A 15,335-nucleotide genomic window follows, 5' to 3' on the forward strand; every position below is an offset into this window, starting at 1 on the left:
AGTTTTCAAGTTTTAGTAAAAAGTCTTTTGAAATTTTTGAAATGAATTCTATTGAATTTATAGATTAATAAAGGAAAAATTAAATTGTGGAGACATTTTATAATCTTGTTTTTTTTTTAAGTCATCTAGCAACATTATAGCCTTAAAGAAGAGGGATTGTCCCTTTTTTCGATATTATAGCTACAAAAAATAGATAAGGCCCTGGCCAGCTGGCTCAGTGGTAGTGTCAGCCCACTGTGTGGAAGTCCCGGGTTTGATTCCTGGTCAGGGCACACAGGAGAAGAGATCATCTGTTTCTCCACCCCTCTCCTTCCCCTCCTCTCTCTCTCTCTCTTTTCCCTTCCTGTAGCCATGGCTTGATTGGCCTGAGTGCATTGGTCCCAGGCATTGAGAATGACTCTGTGAAGCCTCCACCTCAGGCACTAAAAATAGCCTGGTTGCGAGTATGGCCCCAGATGGGCAGAGCATCAGCCTCAGACGAAGTTGCCAGGTGGATCCAGGTCAGGGTGCATGTGGGAGTCTCTCTCTCTATTGCCCTTCCTCTCACTTGGAAAAGAAGAAAAAAAAAACACATAAGTACCTTTAGCTGTTTTAAGCATTTTGTTAAAGCCCATTTTCTTTTAGATTCCCAGACATTACTCTCATTCATTCATTCATTCATTCATTCATTCACTCATTCAATACTTGATCCTATAATGTCCTTTTTGTCTTCCTGCTATTTTTTGGGGGGTTAACAGTCCAAACATGTATAACCAATAAACATGACCTAGGTTTTTAATGGTATTCACTTCAGAAACTTGAATCCACAGATATAAGCAGTATATAACCAGAAAGTTACAAGTAAACAAAGATTATGCATACAAATTTCCATTCACAAAGGTTATACATGCAGGTATCTATTAGAAGCATGAGTTTAGATTATGGCCAAACTATTTTTAAAATGTAGAAATGTAATGTTACATCTTGAAAATATGAAAAGATGATATACACACTTCAAAAAACAAATGTTCATAATACCAGATTATGACAGGTACAGGGTTCAAGTGACAAGCAATGAGGTCTCAGGTAAAGTCCTTCAAAAGTGTGAGCACCTAGGCTCTTTCTGCTCCTAGGTTATTTCTAGTGAGTGTAGAACACTTTCTTTTCCTCCTTATTTGTCTTGATTTAAAACTATCATAAGTATTTAAGACTGTTTGAAAATCAGGCTATGAGTAAACAAAGATTTTACTATCACTTCAAGGAATTATAATAAAGTTCATCTCATCCGGCAGTTTAAATGACCTGTACAGGTTTATTCAATATTCTAGTGGAAAATGATTTGGAAAGAAATCGACTGTTGAATAGCAAAATATTCAGTTAGTAAAACTTAATAACAGAAATAGTGGACATTTCTATATTCTTAGCAAACATTTCTATAGTACTACTTATATGAAAAAAACTATTCTATGTGCTTTATAAACATCAAATGATTAGATTCTTAGTAATTCTGAAATTACTTTTAGATACTAAAGTATGCCAAAGCCTTTAGGAAAAATACCAGTCTCTGGACAACTAAGATCAAGAAGAATTTTAGATGTCAAAAGTATAGAAGGCCTGATCTGTGATGGTACAGTGGATAAAGTGTTGATCTGGAATGCTGAGGTCGCTGGTTCAAATCCCTGGGCTTGCCCAGTCAAGGCACATATGGGAGTGGATGCTTCCTGCTCCTTCCCCCTGCTCTTTCTCTCTCCCTCTCTCTCTCTCTCTCTCTATATATATATATATATATCTCTCTGTTCTCTAAAATGAATAAAGTCTTTAAAAATTTTTTAAAAAGTTTAGAAGATTTACAGAGTTTATTATAAATATAAAGTAGCCCATTTTAAAGTCTGACTTATTCTCTTCTCTCCAAATTCACAAAAAACATACCAAAGCTAGCAAGTTATGAAATTCTGCTTGGTTTACTAGCTAAAATCTTATGCTTTCTTTTAAAATTTGTTAGTTTGTTTATACATATTATTCTAGAGCCATTACTAAATTTATCATGTTCAAAAATATCAATAACGGCCCTGGCCGGTTGGCTCAGCGGTAGAGCGTCAGCCTAGCGTGCGGAGGACCCGGGTTCGATTCCCAGCCAGGGCACACAAGGAAAAGCGCCCATTTGCTTCTCCACCCCTCCGCCGCGCCTTCCTCTCTGTCTCTCTCTTCCCCTCCCGCAGCCAAGGCTCCATTGGAGCAAAGATGGCCCGGGTGCTGGGGATGGCTACTTGGCCTCTGCCCCAGGCGCTAGAGTGGCTCTGGTCGCAACATGGAGACGCCCAGGATGGGCAGAGCATCGCCCTCTGGTGGGCAGAGCGTCGCCCCATGGTGGGCGTGCCGGGTGGATCCCGGTCGGGCGCATGCGGGAGTCTGTCTGACTGTCTCTCCCTGTTTCCAGCTTCAGAAAAATGCAAAAAAAAAAAAAAAAAAAAAAATCAATAAAAAAGCCAAGTAAATCCTTGGTGGAAATCATATATATTTATAAAAAGAAGGGTTATGCACAATAAAAGATAGTTTAAAGACAGCTTGTTATAGCACTGCAACAAAAACAGTTGATTTAAAAATTTATATTAAGATCTTTGGAATTAGATATACTTTACATTATAGGAAAGATTTATTCAATATCACATTTATTAAAAGACTTCTATGGGTACGAGTTTATAAAGTTGATGTGTATTCAGAAGTATAACAATTTAAGCCATTCTAAAAGATTTTGACATTCTACAGAATTAAAGATAGGTTAATTATATAAAGACTTACCTCAATTTTAAATTTGATCTATTGCTTAAATCACAAATAAATCTGTAAGTATACATTAAACAATGAAAAGACCCATTCACTTTATTTTCGAAGTTTATGAAAGGTATAATGGAAACTTTTGTACTATCTCAGCAACTTTTCTGTCTGAAGCTATTTAAAAAAAGCATGTTAAGCACTGTTTATTCTGCTCATAGTCAAGCCACTGAAAATTCAATGTACAATGAGGTAATGATATTTATACTGTTAATATTCATCAGTGATTTTCCTTTAAACTAGGCTATTAAATATAATTTACTATTGATAAATGAAAGATAAATCATCTTGTCTTCTCCTCCATCCTACACATGAATCAGAACATAATGATTTGTAAAAAATGAACTGGGGAGTGTACAACTACTTTGGAATTAAGCTTGGCAGGTTCTCTTAAAGTTAAAACATTCATCTACTCGATGATTAGCAATCCCACTTCTAGGTATTTATTAAAGAGAAATAAAAAAACATATGCCCACAAAAAGAAGTGTATAAAAAATGTTCATAGCAGCTTTATTCATGATAGCTCAAAACTGAAAACAATCTAAATGTCCATCAACAGGTGAATGGATACACAAATGCGGTATATTCAAACTCAGCAGTAGTAAGAAATGAACTACTGATACAAAAATAAATGCATGAAACATAATAAGGCTGAGTGAAAGGAGCTAGGCACAGAAGAGTACATACTGTATGTCTCCATTTACTGAACTATCATGACAGAAATCAGGGTTTGTCTCTTGAGGAGTAGTGATTGAGATTGAGAAAACGGTATTAGGAAACTCTCTAGGGGTGACTGAATTGCTCTATATCTTGTTTCACTGTATAAAAAATTACATATTTAAAAAATAATGCTATATGTATATGTATATTATAATTCAATTAAAATGAAAATTATACTGTATTGAAAATATATTTTCTAAAAGAAAAGTAACAAGAACAAGAATTGAAGCATTTTAACAATTCTATTTTCAGGACGCTTACCTGTCTAAGAGCTGATTGTATTTTTCTAAAGCATCCTTTTCAACCATCACTGCTCGGTCTTTTTCAGCCAAAGCATTATCCCTCGCTTCTCGGAGATTTCTAAAATTTAAACATACATTCAGTTATTCTAAAGTAGCCATTTTTTTAAAGATTCGTGAACAAGTTTTTTTTTTTTTTTTAGATAGAGACAGAGTCAGAGAGAGGAACAAATAGGGACAAACTGACAGGAAGGGAGAGAGATGAAAAGCATCAATTCTTTGTTGCGGCTCCTTAGTTGTTCATTGATTGCTTTCTCATATGTGCCTGGATGGGGAGAGGGGAGCTTCAGCAGAGCGAGTGTTCCCTTGCTCAAGCCAGGGATCTTGGACTTCAACTCAGTGGGGCCATGTCTATGATTCCACGCTCAAGCCAGCGATCCCACACTCAAGCTGGTGAGCCTGTGCCCAAACCAGTGATGTCGGGGATTTCAAATCTGGGTCCTCTGCTTCCCCGTCTGTTACTCTATCCAAGGTGCCACCGACTGGTCAGGCCTATGAGCTTGACCTCAAAAACGAGCTTTTGTAGAATTGGGCTACCTAACAATCTTAAGGAGCCCCTCGAGGATGGCAAACCAAACTCTGTATTATATCTGGTCTACCGGAAAGTTCTGTCCATTTTTGGAATAAAACAAAATACAATTTTTCTTACCATCAATAAACTTTATTAAATAATATAATTGCCATTATTATTAATGATTTCTTGCCAGCGTGAGGGCAATTTGTATATCCCATTTTTGAAAAATGTTTTATCTTTTGATGTGAAAAACTGAACAAGTGCTTGTTTGATATCTTCTTCATTTTTGAATTTTTTGCCTTCAAAAAATTTTGTGCCCTGGCCGGTTGGCTCAGTGGTAGAGCGTCGGCCTGGCGTGAGGGGGACCCGGGTTCAATTCCCGGCCAGGGCACATAGGAGAAGCGCCCATTTGCTTCCCCCCCCCCCCTTTCCTCTCTGTCTCTCTCTTCCCCTCCCGCAGCGAGGCTCCATTGGAGCAAAGATGGCCCGGGCGCTGGGGATGGCTCCTTGGCCTCTGCCCCAGGCACTAGAGTGGCTCTGGTCCCGGCAGAGCGATGCCCCGGAGGGGCAGAGCATCGCCCCCTGGTGGGCAGAGCATCGCCCCCTGGTGGGCGTGCCGGGTGGATCCCGGTAGGGCACATGCAGGAGTCTGTCTGACTGTCTCTCCCCGTTTCCAGCTTCAGAACAAAACAAACAAACAAACAAACAAAATTTTGTAAGGATAAAAACAAATGATAGTCAGAGGATGCTAAGTCAGGGGAACATGGTGGATGCGACAGAATTTCCCAGCCTAGTTCTGCAATTTTTTGATGAGTCCCCAAAGTAGCATGTGGCCTGACATCATGATACAGTATGATGTTCTTCCTATTGAACATCGCAGGCCTCTTTTCTTGGACTGCTGTCTTTAAATTATCCAGTTGCTGACAATACTTCTCCGAATTGAGCTTTTCGTTCGGTTTTAAAAGCTCATGATGTATTGGTCCTCGAATGTCCCACCATATACACAACATTCTCTTATTCAGAGTCAAATTTGGTTTAGAGGTGGAAGGGCTAGGTTTTCCAGGTTCACAATATGCCCTTTTCCTTACGATGTTTTTGTAGGTAATCCACTTTTCATCTCCAGTTATCATCCGGTTCAAGAAGGGCTTGATTTTATTCCGAGCAAGCAGAGATGTGCATATGATGACTCGATCATCCAAATTCATTTGACTTAATTCATGTGGCACCCATCTTGAATATTTCCACACCAATCTTATCTTCCGAATATGGTCCGAAATGGTTTGCTGAGCTGAATTAAGCCTTTCTGCAGTCTCCGATGTTGTCAGAAAAGGATCTTGCTCCAACATGGTCTTAACATCATCATCGATCAAAGATGGTCGCCCAGAACGTGGCTTATCAGAAAGGTCGAAATCACCTGTTTCGAATTTTTTGAACCATCTTCTGCATGCCCTATCAGAAACGGTACCTTCACCAAACACTTTCAATAAATTTCTGCGTGCTTCTGTAGCATTTCTTCCTTGTTGAAATTCGTAAAAATACAGTGGCGTAAATGAATTTTATCAGTAGCCATAGGTACACTATCACTTCACACATAAGACTAACGTGAATCAACTTTGTTTTAGTTAATTTGCTACGTCAGTATGTATACATTAAGTGATAAAAATAGAGAGGCACACATGCGTCAAATAAACGTGCTTACGTGTCGAAACTTGTAGACCTGATACAAATTTGCCTGGCTTGAGTTTCTGCAGCAAAATGCAGCAGTGCAGGTGCAAACACGGTCTATCTCCAAATGTCATGTTATTTTGATTCACAACTTCTCTCCACACGGGTGGAAGGTAGACTAAATAGTAACTTGTTTAATACCATAATATGATATAATGAGACAGGCATAATTACATATTATCCATGAGACAACCGAGGTTATGAAATATTAGTAAATATTCTAAAATATATTTTAAATAAAATAATCCTGATGAGATGATAGATTAAAGTGAAAGTTGTTGTCCAAGCAAGATCAAAGACTAGAGATTGCTGTTAGAATGGTGATTTGGAGGTAGAATAGTATTCCAGCAACAGAACGTTAGCTGTGACTGCTGGAGTAGCTCAATGAAGTGGAGCTGAGATGAAGGTCAACACTCAGGTAAGGCTCAGGAAGTATGAGGCCAGAGTAGTCAGTGCTTTTCAACTGGTGTGCTGCAAGAATTTTTAAAACATGCAATACCTATGTAGTCAGGGGTGCTGACCTCTTTTCCCTTAGATTATCAAATAAAAAATGACAACAGCCAATACAACAATAGTGGGCCAGTGTGAATGAGTCAAAATTATATCTATTTTTTTTTTTGTCAGATTAGCAGGAAACATATTTTTGGGGGTGTGTGCTGCAGAATTTTAGCATATTGTAATTAATTTATGTGTGCCAAGAGATTAGAAAGGTTGAAAATCACTGGGCCAGAGTATTAGATAAATCATCCACTTGCAGTGCTGATAGCACCATAATTGAAATTGAAAGTGACACAAAGATACATTTGGTGACAGTTAAGGGAAATGTCCAAAAGGTGGAAGGTCATAACAGTGAGTAATTGGGAGATGATAAACCAGGAATGAACCTTTAATGACAAATCTCATTTTTTAATATTTTATTATAGTGGAAATTTGGATCTAAAAAAAAAATACCAACAGTAAGCTTCTTTCAGTCAATTTTTTTCAAAAATTCTTCTTTAAAAGAGTTATAACACAAATAGACAGTGTAACAAATGATTTTGTTCACTTAATCCTTATAATTCCCTTATGTTTCATTTTCTAACCTATTTTATAGCTGAGTAAAATGAAATTTAGAGAGCCTAAGTACCTAGCCCCAAGTCATATGATCTAAGTGTTAAAGCCACAACTTGAGCCCAGCCATGCCTTATTCTAAAGTGAGTGGGGGTTTTTTGGTTTGTTTTAATTTAATATCCTATCACCCTATCTCCCATAAAAAACTAAGCTGGATAGTAGAATCCAGTTTTTATAATTTGTGTAATTCTATACAAATGAAAACCCACATAGTCTGAATGATTCTATCTAATAACTATTGAGTAGAAATTCTTAATGGTCCTATGTGCTGTGCCAGTATTCAACTTCATCTTTTGCATGGTGCAAAACATGCAACAAATTTAAATTTTAAAACATGTCAACCAATAGAAATTCATCAATGAAGCAGTTTATGAGCCAGAAATCAAGAAATTTAAAAGAAACTAGCGTACAGATAACTCTTATTAAAAAGAAAATAAGTGCATAAAGTAGATATCATAAAATGGCCTGTCATTTGCTGATATCCTGTTTGCAATGACCTTCAAACAATATTCTATTATCGAACTGAAATGTAAAAATTTATTTTTATAGATAAAACAAAAATCCTCAAAGTATATTAGACATTTATATATTTTTCATTCCTAGCTAATCTATACATTTTAGTCAGTAAATCATCACAAATTGGTTGCAATTTTTGTATCTAAAATATGCTCTCATTATTCTGTTATTTCATTAGCAAAATTCCATTTACAATACTGGTTAATCCTGAATGTGTAGTTGCTAAGTGGAGGAGCCTCAGTCCCAACTTTACTGCCTTTCCTGTAGTAATGGGCATTAACCCATTTATGCTGAAGGTTGAAATTTTTGAAATTCAGTTCTTCAAAATTTTTCTGAAAACGCACATCACTTTTTGACAAGCTCCCGGCACGCCAGTGTCTGCAGCAGTGACTAACTCTGTGCCCCATGTGATAACATGTACCCTCAGAAGTCAGACATGTACAAAATCAGACCTCGGGGATGACCTTGAGCAGTACGATATAAATAGCTTCCACGTCACTACCGTTCCAATAGTGGAACATGAGGCATAAATGGGTTAAAAATAAAAGCAAGTCATAGGGAATGAAATAAAACACAGACTAAATAGTAGGGCTTATGAGAGGAGGTAGACAGGGTACTAGTGCATTCATCCTGCCACAATCTATATCACTCAGTCAACTATAATTAGAGTTTTATGAAGGCAGAACCAAAATTCTGTAGCCAAAAAGAGAAAGCTGATTATTTTTCACTGGAGGAAGAGAGGTAAGTGAATTAAGGGAAGATATGTAAGTTGGACCTAGAAGGACAAATAAGCAAAGGCAATTCAAGAAACAGAAAACTGAAACAAATGAAGAGAGTGCTCAAAGCTGACGCTCCCACCAGCTCCATAGGCGTTTGCTGGTAAGATTTCTGTGCAAACCCATCCTCCTAATCAGGTACTGCACTTTCCAGAGCCTTGCCCACACCTGTATACATCAATAAGAAGCAGCATAATTCCTTTTAACATACAGAGATACTGCCTTTAATGTTATCGATTGACTTTAAATGTTTCAAATTAAGGCTGAGAGACAAACTTAACTATTCTTCCAATGACAATAATAGTAAACAAAGAGTGCTTACCACACGCTAGAAACTATTCTAGGTATTTTACATATAATAACTCTTATTATTTATAATAATATATTATGTTATGACAAGATATTATAATTTAATTTTCACAACAACCCCACAAAAGGTAGTTGGCATCAATACCTCCATTTTACAGAGGAGAAGATTGAAACACAGAAGTAACTGCCTACTGTCACATAGAAGTAAGCTACTACGGAGTCCAAATGTGAACCCAAACTGACTGGTTCTAGAGTCATGCACTTCATCACACTACGATTTCCTTTATTTCACATAAGTTTTCTCCTTGGGAAATTCTGACATTACAAGATTTACATTATATGATCATCTCATAGCATATATACATGTTAAGTGAAAAACAAGCCTTGAGAGAACTATGAATACATTACACACTGGTTCTTATGTCCCATACTGTTTCAAACTTAGACTGGTTTGAAAAACACGAGGTGGATTGCAGTCCAGCATAGAAAAAAGTATAACTGCCATATAACTAAGAAGTTATCAATATTTTACTGTTAAATACATTAGAAAAGGTAACAAAATACTACCAAAGAATAGCAGGAATTCAAATGTTCTTCAAAAGACAAAACTGAAAAATTGATAGAAACTATCAGTAGCAAGTATGAGCTACAGAAGCTAAAATGTAAAAAGTCCAAACTGAATATATATTTTATATATAACCAAATGTAATTATAATCAATTCACCAATATATAACCTATATATAATCAAATAAATATGTATATATCAAGTGTAATTAAAATAGCAAAGATGTTGAAATACAAAAGATGTTGAAATAAAAGTTTTAAAATACAATTCAAATATTTCATCCTTAAAAATGCTTTTAGAAAGCTAACAATTCATTACAAAACTGTTTTTCACAATTCTTTCAAATTGTTTCCTACAAACTATACTGGTTATACACGTACTTATCCCTCCCAAGCTCCCTATAATTGTGTATGGGAGGTGGACTGAGAAGAAAGATGACAGAAAAGGGAAATGAAATCTTATCACTCTTAGGTAAAACACAAAAGGAAAGTGAGTATGTGAGTCTTATTTATAACTAGTGTCCAAACAATGTAATTTTCAATTTGAGGCACTGTTTAGAGTGAAAGAGAGTGCTCTTAATAATCATGCCAGAGCCTGACCAGGCGGTGGCGCAGGAGATAGAGTATCAGACTGGGATGCGGAGGACCCAGGTTCGAGACCCCGAGGTCGCCAGCTTGAGCGCAGCTCATCTGGTTTGAGCAAAAAGCACACCAGCTTGGACCTAAGGTCGCTGGCTTGAGCAAGAGGTTACTCGGTCTGCTGTAGCACCATGATCAAGGCACATATGAGAAAGCAATCAATGAAGAACTAAGGTGTCGCAACAAAAAAACTGATGATTGATGCTTCTCATCTCTCTCCGTTCCTGTCTGTCTGTCCCTATCTATCCCTCTCTCTGTCTTCGTAAAAAAAAAAAAATCATGCTAGAGAAATAGGCATAAACCAGAACTTTCATGACAAACAACTTGGCAATACCATCACTTAAATTATAATATTCAAAAAAGAATGTTATACTGTATTTTTCACTCCAGAAGACGTATTTTTTTCCCCAAAAGTGGAAGGGAAATGGCCGTGTGTCTTATGGAGCAAAAAATATGGTATTTTATTAAATATTTTAACACACCATTTGGTTCAGAATATTTTTTTTCTTATTTTCATCCTTAAAACCCTAGTTGTGCCTTATGATCAGGTGCGTCTAATGGAGAGAAAAATGTGGTAATTATTTCTCTAAAAAAGGATTTTAATATTGTAATAAAATCTATGTACTTCATATATAATCTAGTATATATTGTGCAGAGATGATTTCATACATCTAAGTTTATCCAAGAGTATCTCACAACCAAAGCCTAAAGACCTCAGCACAACACATACAACAACAGACTTCTGTACAGGGTGGAATGTATCTTCTTACTACTAGAAGATAAATTTTATGATACTAATATGCCAAAACTAAATTTACACTCGAAAAATGATAAGAAAAATGTTAAAAGAATGAGAAAAACTTTAGGAACCATTGAAATTCTAACAGAAACAAATCAGAGTTTGGCAATGCCAAGAGCACATCTTCGCTTGAATAAGTATCACTAATGCTCAGAGTTTTCATTTGACCAAGAATAAACAGTGAAAAAAACATGGTTGTCAGAGGAGCTCAGCAGCACAACTACGCAACCCATTCTTTTCCTTCTGCTTCCATGTAAAATATTTTTGGTTAATAAAAGTGGGTATTTTTTCCTCCAGTTGGAACAAAAAGGAATTGAAACAGGCTGTTTATATGACAAGCTTATTTATAGGGAAAACATTTGAATTAATCACTTCTACCTTTTTTCTTTGTGGACAAATATAAAACTGCTCACTTCCATGTCTAATGCTTTTATTTTTAAGATGACATAAAATAGAGGGGTACAAGTAAATTATCTGCTGTTATATAACCAATGACCAATAATTTTTCTTGTAATTAACTTAGCTGAAAAGTGAATGGCACATTAAAAAAAAGTAGAAATTTTACTTACACAACAGGGTATGTTATACAACTTAAGAGTAGAAATTTTCTGAGGTTACTACTGATTGAACATGCTATACTTTCCTATCCTTTTATAAAGCTGGGGCCCACGCACATTTTTTTCATTTTATAGATGTGAAAACTTGGGCCCAAAGTAGATGATTATTTAACTTAAACTGTGGTTTCAAAAACTTATAAAAAATTGCAGCACCAAAATGCAAAATACTTGTGACTAAAATCCATTAATGTGAAACCATTTGAATCTGGTGGATCGTTAACAGAGTGACTCCTACACGTCAGTCAGCACGCTTGGCCCTCATCAAATCAAGCTCATTATAAACATCTGTGTAGGTTTTCATCTAAAACAATAGTCACCTGATTTTTCCAAAGTAGGACCAATTTATTCTTTCATTCAACAAATGTTTATTGAGCACTTACTATGTACCATAAATTGGTACATGGAATCCAGCACTGACCAAATGAAAATCGCTGCTCACATGGAAATTATATCCTCGTAGAAAAGAAACCAAAACTTTGTTAGCAGGTCCTAAGTGCTCAGGAGAAAAATTAGAAAGAGGAGAGGCTAGTGGGCAGCAAGTGTGAGGGGCTGTGGGGGATTCCATAACTTTAAATAGGGTGGTCAGGAAAGACATCAGAGAACAGATGTCATCTGAGGACTTGGAGAAAGTGAGGAGACCGGGTTCTCGGGTACCCAGGCGTGAAGGGTTAGGCAGTGGGGACGGTAAATACAAAGGACCTGAGGTGAGAAGCATACCTAATAGCTAAAGGAGTAGGAGGTACTGTGACTAAGCGAGTGACTACAACAGAGTAATAAAGTGAGGATGGGGGAACTGGGAGCAGACCATGAAGTATCACAGTCCATTACAATCATTTGCATTTTTACTGAATGAGATGGGGGGCCTTTATATTTGAGCAGAGGAGCGATCCAATTTGAGCTACCACTAAACAGGAACTGCGCTGCAAATAGACTGGTGGGGCACTGAAGGAAGCCAGAGAGACACTTAAGAGGCTCTGGCGGTGATTAAGGTAAGGGATAATGGTAGCTCAGACCAAGGTAGTATCTGTGAGATGGCAAGAGATCAAAAATTTTGAAGACACAACCAAAAGGATCGCTGATAGATTATAGAATGTGAAAAAGAGAGAAGAGGTTGAAGATGATTTGAAGGTTTTGGTCTAAGTGGCTAGAACAGGGCTGTTTTAATTAAGCTGGGTCACACTGAAGGCAGAGCAAGACTCAATGGGCAGAAGTTTGCTTCAGGACACATTAAACTTAAAACGCTTAGTAGATAACCAAGAGGAAATAAGGTAAGAGGAGGCTGCAAAAGATGCCAAGGAGATATGTGTCCCCAGGAGTAGGGAGTGGTCAACTGTATTAAATATTGCTGATAGGTCAAGTAGGATGAGAAGTGAGAACCTGACCATTAGCCTCTTGGCAACACAAAGGTCTTGGGGGGCCTATGAGAGCAGCCTTGTGGGAGTGGTATGAGGGGTGGCAGTCGGGCAGAAGCCCGAGAGCGAATTTTTAAAAATGGAGGACTTGTGGTAAAGAATGAGCACATAAGACACTGCAGGAATTTGGCCGCAAAGGGGAGCAAAGAAATGGGGCAGTGCCCAGAGGGAGACGTGGAGATAAAAAAGGCTCTGTAGAGGTGGGAGAAGTAATGTTTGTACGCAGCGGAAACTGTCTGGTAGCAAGGGGAACACTGCCAGAAGAGGAGACACAGGGGAGGCCGCGGAGTCCGGTCCTTGAGCAGGGAGAGGGCTCAGGCTCCAGTTACAAGTGGAGAGTGTGGGCCTTAGAAGCGCAGGGCCAAAGAGGTAGGTCCTGTCAAAAAACTATTCTGTAACAGTGCCTTTTAATGCTGATAAACAGTTCCTTAATGCTATCAGTTGGCCTTTATATAATACTCACTTTACTTAAATTGTCTACACAATGATAAGAGAATTTTTAAGTATTGCACATAGTCAAAAGGTATCAAAACAATAACCATTTATATATAGTTTTATAATTTAGAATGTACTTCTCACATATATTACCTCTGTTAGATCTTATAGGTCACCCTGTGAAATAGTATTAGCTCATTTTATGTTGTCCTGCTCCATCTGGCCAGGGACATAAATCATTCATCCCTCTGTATATGCTCCCCACCCACTAGTCATTTGATGGCCCTCTTGGTTATCAGATTCATTGTTACAATTCTAGAGTGCTTGTGCTCAGCCCTGGCTGGGTAGCGCAGTTGGTCAGAGCATTGTTCCAACATGCTTAGGTTGCAGATTCAATCCCCGGTCAGGACACATAAAGAATCAATCAATGAATACATAAATAAGTAGAACAACAAATCAATGTTTTATCTCTCTAGCTCTCTCCCTTCCTTTCTCTCTCTCTCAAATCAATAAAAACAAAACAAAAACAGTGGTTGTGTTCAAGTAACCCTTATTTTACTTAATAATGGCCGCAAAGAGCAAGAGTAGTGATGCTGGCAATTCTGGTATGCCAAAGAGATGCTGTAAATGGTTTAAGTGAAAAGATATGTATGTATAGGAAGAAAAACCGTATCTCCATCACACACATGGTTTGGTACTAGTGGTAGGTTCAGTAGATACTGGGCATCATGAATATACTCCCTGCAGATACGGGACTACTGTAGGGTATGTTTCACATACCCACACTCAAGTTCTTTCTTTGCTTATCTCTGCCTTTTCTCAAGTCTTTTTTCTACTTTCTTCCTCTTTCCTCTCAACCCCTTTACTTCAGAAGTCTGACAGTCTGCAGAGACAGATACCACATCAGATGGCATGAGTTTAATTTTGCTTTTCCACATGGAAGAGAAAATAAAAAGGCTCCCTCTTAATATCCCCCAATGTATGAAAAGCAAACCAAAGACAAAACCTATTTCTTTAATCTTATCATTTAACTTTCTTCCAAAAATGTTTATTGGGGGAGAGGTAAGGAAATTAAATACAAATATGCAAGTATAAATATTTCATGCATTTAATTCATATTGTAACAGCACACTTTGATAAAATACAACCGACACAATTATACATCCAAGTCTAAAGCATGTAATTTGTCCAGACATAAAAATATCTGAATGCATAAACTAGTATTTCCTAAATCTTATGCTTTATAAACAAGGAACACTAAGCTCCTTTCCTTAATTATTTTTAAGTTGTAATATTTCAAAAGAAATAATTTATAATTTATTTTAACCTTGTAAAAGACTAGTGGGGCATAAACTGTAACCATAGTTAAATCCTGCTAGAATGAGGAAACTGTGATTCAGAAAGATTCAGCCACACAAAATACCGGGATTACTGTGACACTAAAATGATAAGAGGCCAGTTTACACAACGAGCTGGCCAGGAGTCACCGTGCAATTCCAGGCCATTTGGTCCAGGCTGCAGCTTAGCACCACCTGGTGGCAACTGTTCACTGAAGCTTCAAAAGCCATAGGGTTTTCTGGCTCCTGGGGCTGCCTGGGGCTTCCAGACAGCAGCTCCAATCCCAGGAATCTCCTGATTAGGTGGTGTTCATTTTGAGGTCGATGTGGGGTCAGAATGGTGGGGAGAAGGAAACCTTTCATCCTCCTAGCTTCCAGAAGTGGTTCTGTAAGCTGTTGTACTACCTCTACCAACTATCTTAGAAAATAGGGCCTAATTTATCTAAACGTATGTTTCCATGGGTTGCATTTTAAAGGATTTTTTAAAAAACAACAATAAAAACTAAAACTAAGAAATAAGGACACTTTCAAATGATTACATACCAAAGTTTATGCGGCTGTACAGGTTGTTTGGAAATAATCATGCATGTTATCACAAAAATAATCCCATAAAATTGAAGGTTATTAAGTCAGGCAATAAAAACTCATAAAATCCATAACAGAATTGAGCCACAGGACAAAAGTATGTATTTGTAAAATATAAATAATGTCATCTACGCCACAGATCTATCTCATGTCCAGACACAGTCAA

The 15,335-nt window shown here is 37.4% G+C and overlaps 1 protein-coding gene across 4 annotated transcripts in view; it reads right to left on the reverse strand.

Annotated features, from left to right (window-relative positions):
- Positions 1–15,335, reverse strand: part of PIBF1 (progesterone immunomodulatory binding factor 1) — a 238,431-nt gene that overhangs the window by 164,201 nt on the left and 58,895 nt on the right. For all 4 annotated transcript variants that reach the window (XM_066237052.1, XM_066237053.1, XM_066237051.1 and 1 more), the window contains exon 10: positions 3,793–3,891. In XM_066237052.1, coding sequence (XP_066093149.1) covers positions 3,793–3,891 — 99 coding nt within the window. The remainder of the gene's footprint in view (positions 1–3,792; positions 3,892–15,335) is intronic.

The sequence above is a fragment of the Saccopteryx bilineata genome, chromosome 6 (genome assembly GCF_036850765.1).
Source record: "Saccopteryx bilineata isolate mSacBil1 chromosome 6, mSacBil1_pri_phased_curated, whole genome shotgun sequence".
NCBI classification, from domain to species: Eukaryota; Metazoa; Chordata; class Mammalia; order Chiroptera; family Emballonuridae; genus Saccopteryx; species Saccopteryx bilineata.